This window comes from Bactrocera tryoni, chromosome 1, assembly GCF_016617805.1.
Source record: "Bactrocera tryoni isolate S06 chromosome 1, CSIRO_BtryS06_freeze2, whole genome shotgun sequence".
Taxonomy (NCBI): domain Eukaryota; kingdom Metazoa; phylum Arthropoda; class Insecta; order Diptera; family Tephritidae; genus Bactrocera; species Bactrocera tryoni.
In genome coordinates, this window is record NC_052499.1 from 8389261 (window position 1) to 8411639 (window position 22379).

The 22379-nt window shown below is 34.8% G+C and overlaps 1 protein-coding gene across 4 annotated transcripts in view; it reads right to left on the reverse strand.

Annotated features, from left to right (window-relative positions):
• LOC120777287 (heparan-sulfate 6-O-sulfotransferase 1) overlaps positions 1 to 11151 on the reverse strand; it is a 102785-nt gene extending 91634 nt beyond the window's left edge. For 2 of the 4 annotated variants that reach the window (XM_040108518.1, XM_040108501.1), the window contains exons 1-2: positions 10787 to 11151; positions 7190 to 8396 (exon numbers count right to left, since the gene is read on the reverse strand). In XM_040108518.1, the coding sequence (XP_039964452.1) occupies positions 7190 to 7375 (186 nt within the window). In that variant the 5' untranslated portion in view covers positions 7376 to 8396; positions 10787 to 11151. Of the gene's footprint in view, positions 1 to 7189; positions 8397 to 10715 lie in introns of all 4 variants that reach the window. The other 2 variants (XM_040108510.1, XM_040108528.1) reach the window with 2 other exon arrangements.
• Positions 11152 to 22379: the final 11228 nt, after the last annotated feature.

The window sequence follows — 22379 nt, forward strand, 5'->3', positions numbered from 1 at the left end:
AGCGGCAATTGTTTGACGGCACAGCGGCAAGACTTTGTCCAGGAATTGTGTTGTGTGTTTGGAAAGCGTAATGTTGTTAAGTGCAGTTGTAAGTATGTACATATGTACTATGTAATGCTCGTGTGGGGAAGGACAATTAGAAATTCTCTGGTTTCGCCACATAAAATTTCTGCAGGAAATGTGTGGCAATAAAAATTTTAATCAAATTTATTATTTTTACGTTGCAGGTAAGCATGCTGATAATATTTCTTTAGCATAGTGGAAATATTGCTTGAGAATAATAACAAAAAAGTATATTTTCTTTGAAATGTTGCTTTCTTCAGAACAATTAAAATGATTTTAAAAGCGTTTTAAGTGTGAAATTTAAAGAAATGCCTCAATCAACATGACTTCTTTCCAAAAACTATTCTGTTAAGGAATGTGAATCTGTGAACAGAGAAAAATATCAGATGTCTAGAACACAATTACATACATTACTTTCGAATTAGGTCTGTATGGTATTACAGAAGCCCTGCAGAAATAGTTGGTACGCTACGCGCTTCGTCAATAGAGTTTCATTATGACACGAATTTTCCCTCTATTTTCTCTAAATACCACACATTGCTCATTCAAAGTGCTACATCTCGAAATAACAATTATTCGACAGCTACGAACTTTCGGCCACGTGTCTTTTGAAGGTTCTTTTCAAGGTTAGACGATGGTATTTGATGCCAACTTATTCATAAAAACAATTTGTATGGACAAATTGAAAGTCAAGTGTTTCAAATACAATGCATGTTAAGCCTTGCCCATAATTATGCTATAAAAATCTACTCCAAACAAGGCTTCTTCATCACCATATGTACACATAAGGATGTATGTTCTATGAATCCTTTCCAGCTTAGCGATTTGCCAACACATGTTGAACACGCTGTCTTATACGAGATTTGTCATGATGTTTGAAATATTTGTTTTGGGTTTCCTCAAGGCAATGCTACTCTGTAAAGGGTTTCAATAAAATCCTTAAAATTTGCATACATATGTACAACATGGTGAGCATATGTTCTCACATAGCTGTCGAATAAGCAGCTTGATCTATTTTGTAGATGGATTTGCAAACAAAAGTCGAAGAAAGGATTCCAGCGCTTTAAATCCTTATTTCAATGCGAAGAACAACCGTATCCTGAACTTGCAGGCGAGTGGTGAACGAATACGCGCTAAACTGATTAAAATAATCAACTTAAATTTTTATGGCACTTTGCTTACTTGCTTAATTTGATTGTTTCTCAAACTTCTGACAGCTAATTTAAATCTATTACATTAACTAAGTGAAGCAGCTCGAAAACCAGGTAAGTATGTCTGAGCATATTTGCATTTTAATGACTATCTTCTGTGTTGTGAGTACTCATTGAGTGAGTAGCGAATTAAAAACCGGATTGAAAACAAAATTAATAATTTATTACCAACGAATAAGCGGTCAGAAACGAGTTTAAAAATACAAAATTTGTAAATGAAAACGTAATAAAAAATAAAATAAAATATAGTAATTAAACAAGAAATACAATTCATTTTATTTAACTATAAAAAAAATACAATTAATTTAATTTAATTATAAAAAATACAATGTAATTTATTTAATTATAGAAAATACTACGAATTTTATTTAGTTATAAAAAATAAAATTAATTTTAATTAATTATATTTTAATAAAAAGATAGTGACTTTGTAAATTTTATTATACAAATGTGGCTTTTTTAAGATGTGATTTAATTTTTATTTACCAAAAAATTACAAACCGGTTTAAGAACAAAGCTTTTAGCTTACCACGGCAGTATAAGCCTTCAAAAACTCACCATTGTTAAAAGATAAATAAACAACTTATACAAAAAAAAAAACAAAAAAGAAAAATAAAAATAAAATGTTTTTTAATACACAATAATTTAAGTATTTTTAAGCAAATAGCAAAAGATCTTTTTTTTATATTATTGAATAATAATTTTAATATCTTTTAGGTTCACAAATAATAATTTTATTATTGTTTATAGGTTCATACATATTTTTTAAATTTTTATTACATTTTTGTCATATTAATTTATTATAATTTATTGATTTTTAATTTTTTGTAAGTAAATATGTTAATTAATATTTTTTAACAATTACTTTATAACTATAAATTCATTAAAATAATGAAAAATAAATAATTTAAGTATTAATTAATAAACTTAACTTAATTAACTAATCTTACTACTTACATTAATTATTTTTCATTACTTAATTAATAATTATTTTACTTAACGTTTTTGAACAATTCTTTTATAATTAAAATTAATGAAAAATAATTAATTTAAGTAGTAATTAATAAACTTAATTTAATTAACTCATGTTACTGCTTAAATTAATTATTTTTCATTAATTTATTGAATTTATGGTATAATTATAAATAAATCGTTAAAAAATGTAAAGTAACATAATTATTAGTAAAATTCCATTAGTTTATTGCTTAATTGACTTATTAATTATTTTTTTATTAATTTATAATTATAATTAAATCATACAGTAAAAAAAATAATTAATATATATATACTTTTAATGATTTTCAAAAGTTTTATATAAAAAAAAAATTTAAGGTAGTAGTCTGGTAGCTTTTGCCTATTTTCATGACTTCTTTGAAGGGTGGTTTTTATAGGAAAATAAAAACGAATTATCTTGAATATTTAGAGTGTTTTTATTTACATATTGAAAATATAAAAAGAAATTTATTTGAAAAAATGTAATACTTTATTACTATTGTTATTGTCACTCGAAGTTGGAACCTCAAAAAAAATGCACGATGGGGGCCCGAACGATTTTGACTCTTGATGTTATCTGAAATCAAATATTCGTAATTATTCTTAATCTATAGACATGTCATTCTGGTCGGAACTACTGAAGTTAAATTTCAAGTGTAAATAACAAAATGGCGGAGTTTGAAAAAATAAGTCCTTTTATTTTAGCAAAGAAAGGATTGTTAAATAAAAAGTTAGGGGTGAAAAAATTCTCGCTAGTACCGACGAGAACTGTTAAAATTTGAAAGCAATCGGTTGAGAAGAAAAAAAGTTAGGACCCGGGCCGATCAGAAAAACAATGTTTTGAAAAAAAAACGAGAGAGAGGACCCCGAGGCGCTCTAGGAAACTCGTTATAACTCCCGCAATACTTCGAATTTCTGTCTGAAATTTTCACAGTATATTCTCAAGACATTGTACTTTCAAATTCAGCAAAAAAAGATCTTCGATTTTTTGAACCCAAGTTACCAGACTACTACCTTAAACTCGACTTCGCTCTATTTATCGCTAAAAAAACTAGAAAATATAATACCTCTATTTATTTTCAATTTTTTACAACTGTCAACAGATAGGAAATACGAATATATGTACATATGTATGTGTGTATGTATGAAGTTTAGCTATTATTGAATTTATGCTCAGCTAAATCTGTATTGCAGTTGACGAACATAAATAAAATACTTGATACATACATACATATGTACAATAGACACACATACATACATATGTATGTATACCTGCAAGGTTACTCGTGATGACCAGCACATCAACAATAGCATTTAAAACGAACATAGAATATACAAAAATAAATGAATTAAAAATAGACGATACAAATATGATTTTATGTTTTCGCCTCGCTTCCGCTCCCGCTCCCGCTCTCACAGTCTCTCGTCTTCTACATGCTGTTCAAATCGAAAAACACCGACTCGCTTTACACAGACCACACCAAGTGCAGTGCGAACGGTGTGGCGCGACTAGCCGCGATGACATAATTCGACCAGCGTTTTCACGACAGCGACGACAGCAGCTTGAGGGCGTTCACGTTGCAGGGAAAAGATGAAATGGAACAGGGCGCGCGTCAATTGTCACCGAACAACTCAATTAAAATTTATAAAGCGGTACAAGCGCACACACACATACACATGTTTGCATACAAGTAGGTATGTATATTCAACGGTCATATATGGGAGGATGATGACGGTGCGCTTTGCGGCACACACACAAACATACAGCATGTTTTGCGCGCGCCGACTATAATTCAAATTGGATTATGTTATTTAATTGTAACATTTCATTTGCCATAAATCAAATCGCAAATTAGCCAGAAGAATCAGCAGCGACGTCCGCATATGTATGTACATGGCTACCTAAGCACAAACGTATACACGCACGTGTTGGCATGCGCGCCTACGAACACACTAGGAAAAAACAGAAAATATTCAATTAACGGCAGCAAATCTGTGTGCACATTCATTCGCACATACATACATAAAAACATATGTATATACGCGGTTCAAAATAGATGTCCGTTTGTCTTTTTATGCAAATCGGTACGACGCGCTGCGCTGCGTGACGCACATTTTAATTTGACGACTTCACATATTCCTGCTCACTCGCTACATTGCAACTTGTTCACTGACTTAGCAATTAATTTTATGATCTACGCGGCAATCAAATTTACAAATTTAGCAAAACCATTAGCAATTGCCCGCACTAAAGCCAAAGGCAGTAAGCGCGCGAAGACTGGGAGCCGAACGCGGCATGAAAAGCCATGCGAAAAGCTTACAGAGCGTAGCATTGTTTCTGCGTAGAGACCTTGAAAAGGCAACGAAGAATTTCAAATAGAAATTCCACTGATCTTTGAGGGGAATTTTTTATTTGTTGACTACTGTGCGCTGATTGAAAACTGCAGAACGCCAAAGAGTCTGAGCATTTTGGCTAAAAATGTCTATTGGCGGCGCAGAGGACGGAAAAAGAAAATACAATTATAAAATTAGCTACAACAAAAGTACTTAGAATTGCACATATGAATGTAGCAGGCGGGCACAGAGTATTGTGCGCGAGGAACGTTGCACGATGCAGAAAGCGTTTTCAAATTTTTTTGAGATTTTTTGTTTGTTATACGAGGGGTGCTAATGCGAATTGTGAATACAAATTAGATTGTCAAGTGCGCAAAGTAATGAAGAATAGCTGTGAGTGATATTTACTGGCACATGAGATACAAATGTATATTTGTAGATAAGAAAAAATTCAAAGAATGCCGAGAAAAGTTGATTTAATAATATACGTATCTCGCTCTCTCGTAAACTTGATAATACTCGTACGAGTTAATGGGATTAACACAAAGGCTTCCTTCTGTGCAAGGCTGCTTTGGTATATAAATATGATCAATATCGGTCTACAAACCGGCTGGTGGTAGTTTCATAAAAAGTTTTTTTATGTGGAAATACACTTAGAGAAATAATAGTGATCACAATGATGCTTTAGTGGTTTTAAATAATTTTCCGGAGGGGATATAAACCCCTGAAGTGTCAAGATCACGAAGTTTTAATTTGAATTCGGTTTGGCTGGAGATTTTCAAAGCCCTCCGAGGTTGAAATTGTTTAGAAGCGTACATTCTTCATAACTTATGCTACTAGTATTTAAGGGGTTACATGGGTCTACACTTAAGACAATGGTTTTTTTCTTATTTAATTCTATAACATCTTTAATTCTCAAGTTGATGCGAGTAATAGTTTTGGACACCCATGTACTTATGCGTTTTTCTCGAAACTCTGTTTTCAAAGTCGTTTGGCAAGATTTCTCGCGAACTACTCAAAGGATCTTATTGAAATTACACACGGATTTTCGAGATATAATTTATAAGTTTTTGAAGGAAGAATTTTTTTCTTGTTGTAATACAACTATTTCAAAAAAAACCAAAAACGTCGAAAATTTTTCACCAAAATAAGCATTTTTTTCTAAAATCGTCTGTCAAAAATGCAAGTTTCACTTTTTTGTTTTTTCTTCGTGCAATACCTAGTTTATGGTCTTAATTAAAACAATGTATTTTTTATACTTTTAATGAACCTGAAAGAAGTTCTGCTCTCAAAGCGAAGCAACTTATTTCCGAGAAACTGCCGGAAATGACGTTGTAATGGCCGAGTTTGGAATATTTTCCTTTGAAAATCCCACAAAATCTTTGTAAAATATGAAGCTTTGGCAGTATAAAATTTTGAAAAAAATATTTCAATTTTATACATCTAAAAAGAACATTTAAAATGGCTCATTTTTTTTGGAGGAAACTCATGTAATCCTTTAATCCACTTAGACTGGCGATATTTAGAGATATTCCATAAAGAAAATATGATATTGAGAATGGAATTATTGGATCTGAAGCATTTAGGAAAAGTTTGATGAAGTGGTTATCCACATCTTGTCTAGGGATAGGGTGTGTTATCGGCGATGTCAGCTGAAGGGGTATACAGCTATATATATAATTTAGACTTGGGAATAATTATGTATGTTGGCAGAATAGGATGTTTATGGTAATCAGGGACTCATTGCATAGGAGACAGCTAAGTCGGAAAAGGTAGAACCTAAAGAGATATAAAAAAAAAAAAATACTACGAAAGGATTTATTACGAGTATGGCGAATGCCGTTGGTGATTTTATGACTGCCACGAGCTACTTCAAGACCAAAGGTTTGAGGAATATGCTGTATGAGATATACGATGTTCTAGCCAATATTCAGCTCAGAATTTTCTTAATAATATATTACAAGAATTAACTCGTTTTCGCCCAAATATATAGAATAAGTATTAATACATAAGCCTACTCTAAAAATAAGTGTATTATTATTACTAATTTTTTTGAGCATTTTATATCTTTTATTGAATTTTTCACATCTAAATTTTCTTTAAGACATTTTATTTGTATTTTGTGTTTTAGTTGCGTTCAAAATGCTTAATATGTTTTAAAAACGTATTTTCTGTTTAATATAAAATCGTATGTTTAAAAACCAAAAAAAAATCGAAAAACAAAAAAATGAATTCTATAAAAAATATAAACGAGCAGCTGATAAATTTTGAAACTTCTAAACACTAAAGCTTTTATTATAAATAAAACTTAATTCTCAGAAGAATTTTAAAAATTTAGAAGTCATACATAGCACATGTGGACAGAGTGTAAACAAAGTGCACAAAAAGTAAATTATTTCGATATAATTTTTTATAAAAAAAGAAAATAAATATATTTATGAAGCAGTTTTATTTTGCAAGCGACTCGCAAAAGCAGCACACGTAAATCACTTCAAGTCAACACTTCCACACACATCCACACAATAAAAGCAGTCGTAAAATGCACTTTACGGTAAAAAAAGACTTGGCCCTGCACAATTATCACTTACCTGATCTTGGCAGAAGTAACCGAATCCAATAATACCAGCAATTGCCAAAAAGAGGCAAAATAGGATAATTGTTCGTATTTTGGAGCGTGGTTCCATTTTCTTAATCTCGTAAACACCGCTAGGCAGAAGTAAAGCAAAATCACTATCAACTTGTACGGAGACGTTCTTTTGCATATCCACTGGCATGTTCCGACATAGGCAACACGAACTACACGTACGATTTTTATTACCACACCAACGGAATATGCCGACTGCCAGCTGCTGTCTGCATCACCATCAACGCCTCACTTCACTCTTTCATCGCACGAACGAAGCAGCGACGAACGAACGAACCAACAACACTTTAGTTTCAACAATGCGGTTGTAACGTTCTAGTGGCTGACTGATTTAAAGTGAATGCTTTGGCTATGGCTGCTGCTTTAACAAATCCCCTTAAGAAAAACTGTAAATGCGAATGCGAATGACGGCGCTTAAGTCGAGACGAACGGTACAGTAAATTCTAATAAAAAAGAGGTTAAATGGGTATAATGGAAAACTGAATTGTGCTTATAGCGGCAATAACAGTGGGGCGGATTTGGATGTTTTCCTTTCGTCGAATGAATGGAAACAATGCGGGCGTGCAGGTTGGTTTTGCGTTGTTTGTTGGGGTAAAGGGATTAAGTCCTCAGCACGCTTTCCGAAATACGTTGCTAACGAAGCATTCACGCTGTCACGTCGCCACTTGTATCGCGAAAATTCCACTCTTTCAAATGCGATTTAAGCTTATTCCAGCCGCACAACCACTGACGCTGGCGAGGCCGCCGTCGTCGGCGCCGCCGTCGTTGTAATCGATGTTGGCACCGTTGATGGCGATGTTAAATTCTGTATGCGAAATGCTCAGCATGATAAACGCTCTGGGCGCTTACCTATGCGTCGATATTTGCGTGGATATGCGAAATTTCGTGAATGGCTGTGATTGTGGATGTTTGTGTGTTTATTGATGTTTTGGTATTTTCAGCCATCAACCGGGCACAGTTCAAGCGTTGCTAATTTGTGCCATCGGACGTGTTGCACCTATTTGTTCGTTTGCTTTTACTATTCACGGCAATTTCTCGGTTCACCTCAACAATGCATCACAACTACAATGCCGTGCAGAACAAAAAAAAATATTTCGGAAAAACCATTTAATCGCGACTGATAGCGGTGTTTCACTGCAAGAGAACAAATTCTGCAAAAAGACACAAAAAAGTTTGGTGAAAGTTAGTTACTGAACACCCTGATTTAAAAATGAAGATAAGTAAGAGAATATTTATGTAAATTCAAATTATTTAGCAATATTCAGCAGGGATGTCCCTTGCATTGAGCTATTATTGTGCTTGTTAAATATTTTATAGATTTTAGAATAAATTAGTTGACTGTCGAACCTTCTTAATTTGTTGTTGACCTGGATTAATATCAGCTCAATAACTGTTAAGTGAGGTTAAAAGGATAAGTCGACGTTGCGAGTTTTCGAGAGAAAGGTTCTGCGAAAGATTTATGGTCCTTTGCGCATTGGCCACGGCGAATATCGCATTCGATGGAACGATGTGCTGTATGACATATAAGACGACATTGACATAGTTCAGCGGCTACGCTGGCTAGATCATGTTGTCCGAATGGACGAAAACATTCCAGCTCTGAAAGTATTCGACGCAGTACCCGCCGGGAGAAGCAGAGGAAGAGAAAGACCTCGACTCCGTTGAAAGGACCAGGTGGAGAAGGACTTGGCTTCACTTGGAATATCCAATTGGCGCCACCTAGCGAAAAGAAGAAACGATAGGCGCGCTGTTGTTAACTCGGCTATAATCGCGTAAGCGGCGTCTACGCCAGTACAGAAGAAGAAGGTTAAAAGGACGATACTGTTACAAGCGCCAACAGGGATCTTACTTGGACAACTCAAAACACCAGCCTCCTTTATTACCTAAATATTTTTTATATTCTTAACAAAGACCCTCAAAAATCGACAAAGCGCTTTGTGCCTGTCTGAAATTTGTTGAGGTTACTCACATAATTTTCGGCCATCTCTCCGCTTCACCGAAAGTATGACTTTCAAAAGCTGGACAATGGAGAAGAAATTTTTTACCTCGGCATCTTCCATACAACTTTGACGATTTGCATTCGCTAATATTTTTAACTTTGGCTGTGATATAAAACTGCGTTCACACAGGGTCTCTTTTGTCGCCCAAAACTAATTTTTTTATAAGCGAGTGGACGAAGAAAAGACCTTTCTGCTTGTGCGTGGGTGGCACGCATAAAATGAAAATTTGTGTACAAATATTAATAATTTAATAGATATATTTTAATAAGTGTGAAGGATAAAAATGAGCTAATCAAAAATACGTTCATGCACCACATCCATGAAGCGTAAAAAAATGTGATAATGTGGTATGACCCGACTGTCGTGAGAAGAGAATCTAAGCTAATTTAACAAAGCCAGCCGACTTAACGGTACTCATGAACACCACTACTCGAAACTCTAAAAGATTGAAAGTCGTTTTACATTTAAGGAACTTAATTTTAACAGAAATCTTTGATAGTACTTTTAAGTAAATTAACGTAAGTCAGTTAATTGGCTTACGGGATACTCATTTAGCTATGGTCATGTAATTGTCAAAAGAATACATTTAAATTTTCTTAGATGGGCGAGTGAATTAAATGTGTCGGACCCTTTTAAAAAAGAATTCACTCTAGACAATTTAAAGAGGTTTATCAAAGAATAATTAAAAGGAAGCCTTGACTATTTGTGGCATGAGAAGACTTCCAATCATAGAAAAAAATATATGAAGAACTATCTTAGAATGTTTATGCCTACCAATTTTGTGAAGATACCGCGACAAATAGGAGCTTGATTTGATCATTCAGTTTGTATGGCAGATATACATAAATATGTATGTATGTATGTAAGAGTGGTCCGTTATGGCGATTCCGATAAATGAGCACTTTATTGGAGAGAGATAGAAGTGTACAAAAATTCAGAGCGTTTTCCCAAAAAAATATGTATGTATGTGCATAATTATATATTTTTAATTTACCCACCAATATATTTTCTACACATACTACGAGTATTTTCCATTATACATAAATAAAATGCAAATAAACATTCTACATCATTAGCATTTTATAAATTATACAACATTTTGTTAAATACTACATACATATACATACATAAGTATGTCTACTTTGCCGGCAAGTAATAATGGCACCCATATAGTTTTCTAACAGATGCCCAATAAGCAGACATGGAGGAAAATACAATGGAATGGGACAGACAGGAGTCATACTGAAATAAAAAGTTTTTATTTGCATGTTCTTTATTGAATATCCGCCATTCCAAGCAGATCTGCTAAGCCCACACATCACACCTATTCTTGAAATATAAAACAGAAAACACAATGTTGTATCGAAGTCACAGCATCCCGACCGATAACCTATGCATTTTCATCCTCCACTTTTTCCCATTATTTACCAATACATATGCAACTTTGTTGCCTACACTTTTTGTACGTACCAGCTGATTCGAGTGTAGCGCATAATAATCGTACTTTGTATTTGTTTTGCTAAATATATCATATTATTTACCTAATCATTAAACAAAATAGCGCCGCAGTCACTATCTATGTACACATTTGTGTTTTCATTTTTATTTACATTTCTCGTTATTGCACAATACACTTTTAAGCTTTTTATCAGCTACTTTTCGACTTCCACTTAACTAGAAAATTTGTAAACATACGATTTAGCGATTACTTGTAACATTTTATTTAGCACTGATTGATTTTAAAGCACTAGCTCTTCTTTGTTTTAGTAACCTAAAATCATTTATATTAGCACTATTTTTCATTTCGGCAGCAAGCCGTTTTTAATTATTTATATATTTCAATGATTTATACACAACGCGTAAATTATCCGCTAAAGAAATATTTTGTAGTTTATTCCACACCATGTTTTCAGCAACTGTCAAATGCGAATAGCCTCGTCTGAAGTAAACGTCAACTTGCTGTGTTGCTTTGTGCCTATTCGTCCGATCCAACGAGTACGAATTCACCAGCTATGTTGGTGAAACTGCGCATGCAGTGTTGCCACATTTTGAATTGTTTGTGTTTATGAAATGCGGATATAACATTCAACTTTACTATGGCGCAAAGGCGAACGCACATATGTGCATACACATAAATGCTGCGCTAAATAAGGAAGAGGATAAAAATGCTATTGGAAAATATGTGCCATTCCTAATTAGAAATCTGTCAAATTATATTTTTTAAATACAAATAAATAGCTTGAAAAAATAAATTAAAATTAGTTTCCAGTTATTTTTATAAAAGAAAAAACAAAACATCTCAATTTTGTGAAAATATCTATAAAATCACGAAATTTTGTGAAAATAAATATATTCCTTACAAGAGCTTAACTTTGATCATTCAGTTTGTATTGCAGCTATATGCTATAGAGATCCGATGTCGGCGCTTCAGATTGACATGTCTAAATAGAGTCACCTCATCACACTAATCATTTAGTATACATTATATGTACTTATGTTTGTACATACTGTACAATATATTATAAAGGGTCTCCGCTGTTTACTTCTGGGTTTTACAAACAGGGCATATTATCCTGTTCAGGTTATAAAACTTAAATAGTGATAAAATAATCAATAAAAATAATAAATAGCAAATATACAAAAACTAATAATAATCAACTAAGGAGTTGCCCCACGAATTTCCGTACTAATGTCAAACAATAAAAGAACAACGTACTAAGTAAGCGAATCTGTGGTATAATGAGTCAAATATAAAATCATATTAAGTTCAAATTTGAAATTTAGTTTGCAAAACTTTTTCGCATTTTATTATTGTAAGCGACAACAAACGTTAAGCTCATTAAAATCACGAAATTTCTGAACTAATAACTTTTGGCAAGCACCTGAGGTATTGAAATGCCCTAAATTCCGCCGAATGCAAAACAATGCAAACTTTCCATTTGCTTTTGTATTCACGGATTATAAGCATACGACAAAAAAGTCATAAATCCGAATTGAAATCAAAATTGTTTTACGCACTCAACTGCAACCTGATTGCACTGGCTTGGAAAATTCATTTTCATAATTTCCTTTATCCGCTACAATTCGCAACATTCCTTCTGCCGCACACACACACACACATTTACGACTTTCTCTTAGGAGTATGGGTAAATTTTAATGACGAAATATTTTTCATTTTCTTCTGGTCATAAAAGAAAACCTCTGATTATTCGAAAACCGCTGATGGATGAGAATGAGAGGAGTTTAATAATTAAATAAATACATATACACATATATACAAATGTACATATTTTCAATGCGCTTTTTACAACACATTCGAATGAAATCGTTTAAATGCGCTTGCTTTTTTTCGTTTCCATTTTTTTTATACAAATGGACTTGTTATTGTAATGAGAAATGAGAAATTTGTTTGGTGTACTCAAAGTTTTTCATTATTTTAGTGAATAAAATAAATATAAATAAAATGGGAAGACATTGAAAATATGTAGTAACCGTTAACTTTGCTTCTAAATATTCTGAGATTTGTGATGCCAAATCGTTAAAATGAGTTTTGGCCGTTCGATAGGCATACACACTAAAAATATTGAGTCAATTTACCAATATTACTTTACAAAAGTCGAAATCGGCGTAATGCTTTGGTTTAATTTAAATAATTTGAGATGCAATTTAGTCTCTTTGAGAAAAAATGTATTTTTATCGTAGCTATTGATAAACTCAACAAATATACAACTATAGTACTTTTAACCAATATTACTGTGCAATTCATATAAGTATAATAATATTTTTTTTGCAAAGTAGCTGAATAAACTACAAATAAACGAGACTAATTCACTTTCGGTTGTCCTCGTGGAGGGAATGTTGAAGAGAAATGTTCGAGTTAATCAAAAGTTACCTGAATACACAAAAGCAATGTCGAATCAGAGCATTGAATGGTTATTTGGTATTAAGATAAAGCTTTGGTCTGCATTTTTCACACATATGTACGTATGTAGATATGTTAGTAAACTCTTGTATATTTTTATTTAGAATCAATGTAGTACTAAAGTGAAATTACTACGATGCAACTACATATGTAGTATGAACAGCAAACAATACAACATTTTCTACGAATTGATAAGGTCACATTTCAGTCCGATAACACCAGTTTGTTACTGGTTCTGGAACGTTTATGGACCAAACAAAATATTATTTGAATTCAAGAAGATTGGTGCAGCAAGCAAAACTAAGGCAGAAGGATTGTACAATAGCTATATATTATATGTGAGCATTATGGAGAGAACACTTATTTAACCTGCAAACCTAAACCTGAATGGCAGTGAAAGCATAACATCAGGAGATGGTTAGCCTGATTCCCTAATCGATCATGATGGAGCAGACGTTCCATTGTCCGACCATAATGAACTTTGAATAGCAATTACCCGTATGAAGAAGATCAAAGCGGAGGAGGGCCGATAGATTGCCGGCCGAGCTATGCAAATACGAAGGCAAAGAAGTGATAAGAAGCATGTATCACCATCTATCATTAAAGCTCACCGTCAACAAACTCATTAAATCTTATCAGTGTACCAGTGTGGAAAAGACCCTTAAAAAAAATCAACACACACCACCTCTTTGTCGATTTCAAAGCTGCTTTTGGCAGCACAAAAAGAAGCTGCTAGTACCAAAAGCTCCGTCAGGATCGAAAAGGACCTTTCCGAGCCGTTCGATACCAAACGAGGTTTCAGACAAGGCGACTCCCTATCGTGCGACCTCTTTACTCTACTGTTGGAGAAAATTATTCGAGCTTCAGAGCATAAACGAGCATGTAAAATTCTCTATGAGAGTGTACAGCTGTTGATGTACGACGATGATATTGATATCATTGGCCTCAACAACCTCACCGTTAGTTCTGCTTTCTCCAGACTGGATAACTAAGCGAAGCAAATGGGTCTGGTAGTGAACGAAGGCAGGACGAAATATTTCCTGTCATCAAACAAACAGCCGTCGTACTCGTGACTTGTCACTGTTGACAGTCATAAATTCGAAGTCGTAGATAATTTCGTCTAAATCGGAACCTGTATTAACACTATAACTCCTGCGAACAGGTGCTACTTCGGACTGCGTAGGCAAATGAAAAGTAAAGTCCTCTCTCGTTGAACAAAGACCAAACTCTAGAAATCACTCATTATTCCCGTCCTGATATATAGTGCAGAGACATGGATGATGACAACATCTGGTGAGTCGACGTTGCGAGTTTTCGAGAGAAAGGTTCTGCGAAAGATGTATGGTTCTGCGAAAGATGTATGGTTCTTTGCGCATTGGCAACACCGAATATCGCTTTCGATGGATTCGGTTTATTGGATTAAAATTGATACAGGTCTAGTCTTTTTCGTAGCTGTTAAATTCCAATGCGGAAGATCTGATTGTAAAGTAGTTTTATTTTGACTAGTTCGTTCTTAGTCAGGCACACAAGGCGGCAAACGATTACCGTTCCGTCTAGCTTAATGTCCTTGCTTGGATGGCATTGCTCTTTTACATGTTAATGTTATCTAAAAACGCTACACACGTATCCACTTACGTATGGCGCATGTCTTACAAAATTATAAAACCCAAATGTTGTGTGTGGCATTTAACGTAAAATCTTACCAGCACGATAACAAAGTTCGAATAAAATAACTTAAACTTACATCAAAACATCAAATTCTTTTTTGTTTTCTGTGCGAATGCGTAATTCTGTATATTTTACCGTTATATGCACTGTTTTACAAGTTGCAAACTGTTGCAAAAAAAAAATGATTTCACACAAAATTCTTAACGAGGGCCAACTCAGCAGTCATGATTCGAACACATCGATTTTCCGTTTGTGTCAGGTAAACCCTCAGGAACACATACTAGCATACGAGCGTCTAACATGTTTTCCGTGATTTATGGTCTTGCCGAAATCCTCTTGTTTGCATAAATTATTCAAATTCAATCGTTTAATGGGTGCAATCTCTCACTTGGTTCCATATGTAAGCTTACGTCCTTACATATACATACATATATAGTTTCCGTTGCATATACATATGTATATATGTCTGTATGTATGAAGCTGAGTGGGGAAGCCGAATCAGAGCTTGTATAAATTTAGTAGGCAAAATAGAGTGCCCAAAAATTGAACTTAATACGTGTAGCAGGTGGCTAATGTATGGATTTGGAATTATTTCGGGAAAAGGATATGCAGAGCACTACCTTCGATTCGAATAGACATGCACACATTTGAACAGTTATGTACATATATAGAAGACACCCGCCTATGCGTATCAGCACTTTGCAATTTTGCTTCTGAAAATATGCTCGTATATTGGAGTGATGCATCACTTTGTCAGTTCCAAAAAGGGTTTAAATATTTTTGCTTTTGACATGTGCTACGAGCCACTTTTTTATCTGGAAAAATAACCTGAAGAGGGGGGTATTCTCATGTAATCACTTCGAAAAATAGATTTTTTTATATTTTGACAGTAAAACCTATTGAAAACATGCAGTGAAAAATTCAGACCGAAATTCATAGTATTTGATAAGTTACAACTCATAGTCGCCGACGTGTCGTAAGCAACTGTCTACCAGGCGCCATGACTTTAAACGCATTTTTCTCGAATCATCATTTTCTGAAACTGTCATGGTCCTAAAAAAAAAGTATTCAACCAAGTATTCAATTTTTAACGAAAAAAATAAGATTTTCGTGACTTTTTTTGAAGTTCGACATTTTTTTTTAAATGAACTACTGAAAAATATTCCATTCGATTTTTTTATTTCAGACAACATGAACAGCCGCTATCACCATGGCCAGTGAACTACTTTTTTTTTGTTTGGGACTACTTTGATTTAAAAAAAATATATATTAAAAATATAAAAAACAAAAAAAAAAAAATTTTTGTTCATTTCAAAATGCAAATAAAAATATATTAAAAAATTAAAATGATTGAATTTTGTAGTCGCAAAAAAAAAATTTTCCTAAAAAGTGGTAAAATGTATGTATGCATTCGCATGAGAGTACCCCCTTAAGAGAGAACCTCAACTTAATTTTTGTAAATTTATCATGTTGGCTGGTTTCAGTTTTTGACTGACTTTACTAAATAATACAATAATAAATAACAATTATATTTAAATTCTTATGGCAACGGCACTTTTTTTAAAAATGTTTATTCAATTACAAAAATGTATAGTTTAGTGTTAAATTCTACTTTTTAGTGTCCCTTCTTTACTGCGCTCAAAAAGTAATGTAACACAAACTTTTAATTTATGACATAAGGTATTTACAGCAATATAAAAAAAATATCCCTTTACAACATTGCGCTATAAATACGCATATAAGGGCGGTGCGATAAGTATTTAGGCAACACAAAATGATTTGCTAGTCTCAGTTAGTTCGATAAAGCGATGCTCCAACTTCTTTAATTCATATAAAAAACAAGTTTATAGAGGTCAGCAAGTTTAGAAATAGATACAAGGTTTGTCCGGATAGTAATAGGACCGATTTTCTTGAGCCGTGACTGTACTTCGGAGCGTGCGCGCACCGACTGGATTCGGTAAAGGGCGTTCCTAGCTAACGAACGAGCGGCTGATCAGTTGTTTCTGAGCACCTAGGGAGTCAGGACAAACATTTTCGCGCAACGTGTTTCTGTGAGTGGTGCAAGCCGAAAATGCAGCGTTCGTTAGAGCTGAGGTACGCGATTAAATTCTGTGTGAAACTCGGTAAATCGGCGACACAGACTTTTGATATGAACAAGCAGGCTTACCCAGATGTTGCTTTAGCAAGAAGTGGTGTGTTTCCGTGGCAACAGGCCTTTTTGGAGGGCCGGGAAGAGGTCGCTGATGATCTTCGCCCAAAAAAAAGAAGAATCAGTAAATCCAAAGTGAAATCGATGCTCATTGTCTTTTTTGACATCAAAGGCATAATCCACCATGAATTTGTTCCTCCTAGACAAACAGTCAACGCCATGTTTTACGTGGAAGTCCTCAAGAGACTCAAACGAAGGGTCAATCGGGTCCGACAAAATATTGCAGCCGATTGGAAGTTGCACCACGACAACGCCCTGGCTCACACTGCCTTTCTTGTGAACAGCTACCTAACCAAGGTCGGCATCACAATGCTTCCGCAGCCGCCCTATAGCCCAGATGTGGTCCCCATGGGACTTTTTTTGTTTCCTTGCCTGAAAAGACCGATTAAAGGCAAGCATTTTGCGGCGACAGAGGATGAAGTCCACGGTTTTGACTATCACTAATGCTCACGTAATTACACCGAACCCTCTTCGGCTTGCACTTAGCAAAAGGCGAGGACTGCTGTGAAGTGGTTTCAAGGTTGCGCTAGCGTTTAGAGTAAGCAAGCATGCCGACATCTCTCTCATGCTCAATATTGCATGCAGTAGATGAATCATTATGTTTTCTGAGATACATATTGCTTTAGCTATCCTCCGCACCTTCAGCTGGCCAATACGAGATCGTAGACTTTTATCACGTCATCCTGCGTAGTAGCTGTTTTCAATTTTAGCCATGCACTTATCGAACCCCTCTCATATGCTCCACCATTATAGGTGAGTATAGTTTCCGCTTTCTTGTGACTTGCACTTGCACACAGCCCTACTAGCAAAGCTCAGAAAACGTTTCAAGATGCAACGGAGCAAATATCTGTACTTACACTTAGATATGAAATGCATATGTATGTATGTACTTAGTATATGCACATATACATACGTATGTAATATCACATGATGCTATTACGGTACACTGACACGTAGGAAGTTATTTACTCACATATTTGCAGGTTGTTTCCCCAATAACCTCATATTAAGGGATTTTATAAGTTTTGCAGCATATTACTATAATAATAACCTTAAGCGGAATAATGCTTTAGTATGACTTTTATTACACATTTCTTTCATTACTCAATTTGCTTCAAAGAGTTTAATGTTTATATTCAAATTCAAAGAGACACTTTAGTATAGAGGCTTATCATTTTGATTTGCTGCTTTTCATGTTGACTTAAAACAAGTTCGATTTACTCAATCTTTAACATATTTTAGGATAATATCTCAGTCTACATACACACAAAAACTCGAGATGAAACATCGCGGATCTCAAAGCTTCAAGTATCAATTAATTTGGTTAATTTTATCATACAATCGCAGAACTTAGCCTCAATACCTTACCTAACCTGATTTATTTGCCTGATTCCCTTTATTTTTTCACGTTCTCCCTCAAGCGTTCAGAATTTGTGCCACTTTATCCAATACTTACCGCAAAAAGAGTTGAAGTGGTGAGCAAGTTTAGTATTGCTCAACTTTTTTTTCAATTTGCAAAGTACTCCACATCAATTAAAGTGAACTTTTTTAGAACATTATGTGCATAAAGTACATACAAACATGCCTGCATGCATACGCACTTTTCAACCTGCCTAATGCAAGAACACACGCATTTATGTGCACTCACATACATACATATGTTGCACACACACACACTTAGCCGTTACACGTGACGATGTGTTGGCAGATTTTATAGCAAACAACTTCAGTTTATAGCTCATTTTGTAAATAATCGTAAAAATAAAGCGTTTCTGCAGTGGCTGGGCCACTATTTATTGAAATTTATGCATTTAGCCAGAACATTTATGTCATCTTTTATGTCGGCAAGTCGGGCAAGTAAACTTTGCATTTACACTTGCTTACATGGTTGGTAAAGCGTCTATCTGTGTTCGATTTATGTCCATAGAGGCAAGTCATCAAAAACCTAATATTCGCTGGAAAAATATTTAGTAAACAGCCACTATTGCACAAATGAATATTACACATTAGGTGCTGTTAGAAATTCAAATTTTATATTCTGCACGACGGGTCCTCTTCAAAATTGCAGGCCTTGTGTCAAATAGAATAAAATGTTGAAATTAAAATTATTATTATAGATAAATACTTAGTTCAACTATGCTAACCACAGATTGCTGAATGAACAGCATTCCTATGAGTCCAAGTAATAAAAGCAAAGTTGTTACAATAGTATATACCATGTTGTTGATAGTTTGAATGAGACTATTCGCCAAGTAAAATAGGTCTTGAAGCCTGTGCGCATATTTATATAAAATCAAAAATAATTTCCCTAATAATTTTTTTTGCCACAAGTTATTTCTAAGTGGCGTGACAAACCGAAACTAATGTTGCAATAAGTGTATGTAAGGGAAATTTGATGCGGCCATATCGCAGCTTAGTTACTAAGCAGTATTAAGTGATATTTTTTTTTACAATAAAATATAAAAAAAAAACAAGTAAGAAAGCCCTAAGTTCATTTGTCACCGAACATTTTATACTCTCGCAAGATAAAGTGATAATCGAGATTTCATTATCCGTCATTTAGATATTTTTCAAATACCGTATTTGTGTAAAGTTTTATTCCGCTATCATCATTGGTTCCTAATGTATATATTATACAGAGAAGGCATCAGATGGAATTCAAAATAGCGTTATATTGGAAGAAGGCGTGGTTGTTAACCGATTTCACCCATATTTCGTACATGTCATCAGGGTGTTAAGAAAATATTATATACCGAATTTCATTGAAATCGGTTTAGTTGTTCCTGAGATATGGTTTTTGGTCCATATGTGGGCGACGCCACGCCCATTTTCAATTTTTGAAAAAAGCCTGGATGCAGCTTCCTTCTGCCATTTCTTCCGTAAAATTAAGTGTTTCTGACGTTTTTTGTTAGTCCGTTAACGCACTTTTAGTGATTTTCAACATAACCTTTGTATGGGAGGTGGGCGTGGTTATTATCCGATTTCTTCCATTTTTGAACTGTATATGGAAATGCCTGAAGGAAACGACTCCTATAGAGTTTGGTTGACATAGCTATGGTAGTTTCCGAGATAAGTACAAAAAACTTAGTAGGGGGCGGGGCCACGCCCACTTTTTCCAAAAAATTACGTCCAACTATGCCCTCCCTAATGTGATCCTTTGTGCCAAATTTCACTTTAATATCTTTATTTATGGATTAGTTATGACACTTTATAGGTTTTCGGTTTTCGCCATTTTGTGGGCGTGGCAGTGGGCCGATTTTGCCCATCTTCGAACTTAACCTTCTTATGGAGCCAAGGAATACGTGTACCAAGTTTCATCATGATATCTCAATTTTTACTCAAGTTACAGCTTGCACGGACGGACGGACGGACGGACAGACAGACATCCGGATTTCGACTCTACTCGTCACCCTGATCACTTTGGTATATATAACCCTATATCTGACTCTTTTAGTTTTAGGACTTACAAACAACCGTTATCTCTCCTTAGCAACTTTGTTGCGAGAGTATAAAAAATTACATAAAAATGCAATTATTTCAGTCGATGTTCGAGAGCTCGCATTACCATTGCGAAGAGTGATATGTCTTCGGCGATTGGTATGCCTGATTTCTTGAAGGACAACTGGCAAACAAATGGTTGTATACCGCTCAAAATTTACTGTTCTACGTTGCTCCAACAGTATGATGCGACATGTCCAGCTTTTTCAAAAAATAAGCAACCATTTGCTTGGGAGTGCAACGTACACTAACTACTTTTATTGAATTCGGCTCTTCTTGTAGCACCCATACAGTCGATTGCTCTTTACTTTCATGCTCAAACGCGTAAATCCACGATTCATCACCTTTAACGATATCATGGACGGTTTCTAAGCACCGCTATCGTATTTTGTTAACATTTCTCCTGACCAGTCGATCCGAGCAGCTTTTGGAGCGATTGACAAATAATATGGGATCCATGGGAAGTGAACATTGTTTTTTACTGTCAAATGTTCATGCAATATTGATTGATTGCTAGTCCCAATAATGCTCATAGTTCTTTCAATGATAGATCACATGATTATCGTGTAATATCAGTTTGCGCACAGCATCAATAGTTTTCGGAACAACAACTGATTTTGGATGACCTTCCCGAAATTCGTCTTGCCATGCTCTACGACCTCGATTGCTTTCATCGCCAAAAATTGAATTAAATTCATATATGCACTTTTAATGAGTTCATCCACGTTAAAAATTGTATGAAATAATAGCACGCAAATTTTCGAATATTTAGGTCCAATTTTTAGTCAAGAAGAATATTTTAATTTACTGTAAATAACACAAATAGTGCTCGTATGGCAAAACGTTCTGAGTATGCATACCATTAGCTCGACTTTGATTCGACGATGTTGAATGTTCATGCTACATGCACATTTTATACTCTCGCAACAATGTTGTTAACGAGAGTATTATAGTTTTGTTCACATAACGGTTGTTTGTAAGTCCTAAAACTAAAAAAGAGTCAGATATAGGGTTATATATACCAAAGTGATCAGGGTGACGAGTAGAGTCGAAATCCGGATGTCTGTCTGTCCGTCCCTCTGTCCGTCCGTCCGTGCAAGCTGTAACTTGAGTAAAAATTGAGATATCATAATGAAACTTGGTACACGTACTCCTTGGCTCCGTAAGAAGGTTAAGTTCGAAGATGGACGGCCCACTGCCACGCCCACAAAATGGCGGAAACCGAAAACCTATAAAGTGTCATAACTAAGCCATAAATAAAGATATTAAAGTGAAATTTGGCACAAAGGATCGCATTAGGGAGGGGCATATTTGGACGCAATTATTTTGAAAAGTGGCGTGGCCCTGCCCCTACTAAGTTTTTTGTACATATCTCGGAAACTACTATAGCTATGTCAACCAAAGTCTACAGAGTCGTTTCCTTCAGGCATTTCCATGTACAGTTCAAAAATGGAAGAAATCGGATAATAACCACGCCCACCTCCCATACAAAGGTTATGTTCAAAATCACTAAAAGTGCGATAACCGACTAACAAAAACGTCAGAAACACTAAATTTTACGGAAGAAGTGGCAGAAGGAAGCTGCACCCAGGCTTTTTTTAAAATTGAAAATGGGCGTGGCGCCGCCCACTTATGGACCAAGAACCATATCTCAGGAGCTACTAGACCGATTTCAATGAAATTCGGTATATAATATTTTCTTAACACCCTGATGACATGTACGAAATATGGGTGAAATCGGTTCGCAACCACGCCTTCTTCCAATATAAAGCTATTTTGAATTCCATCTGATGCTTCTCTGTATAATACGAGTATAAACATTAGGAACCAATGATGA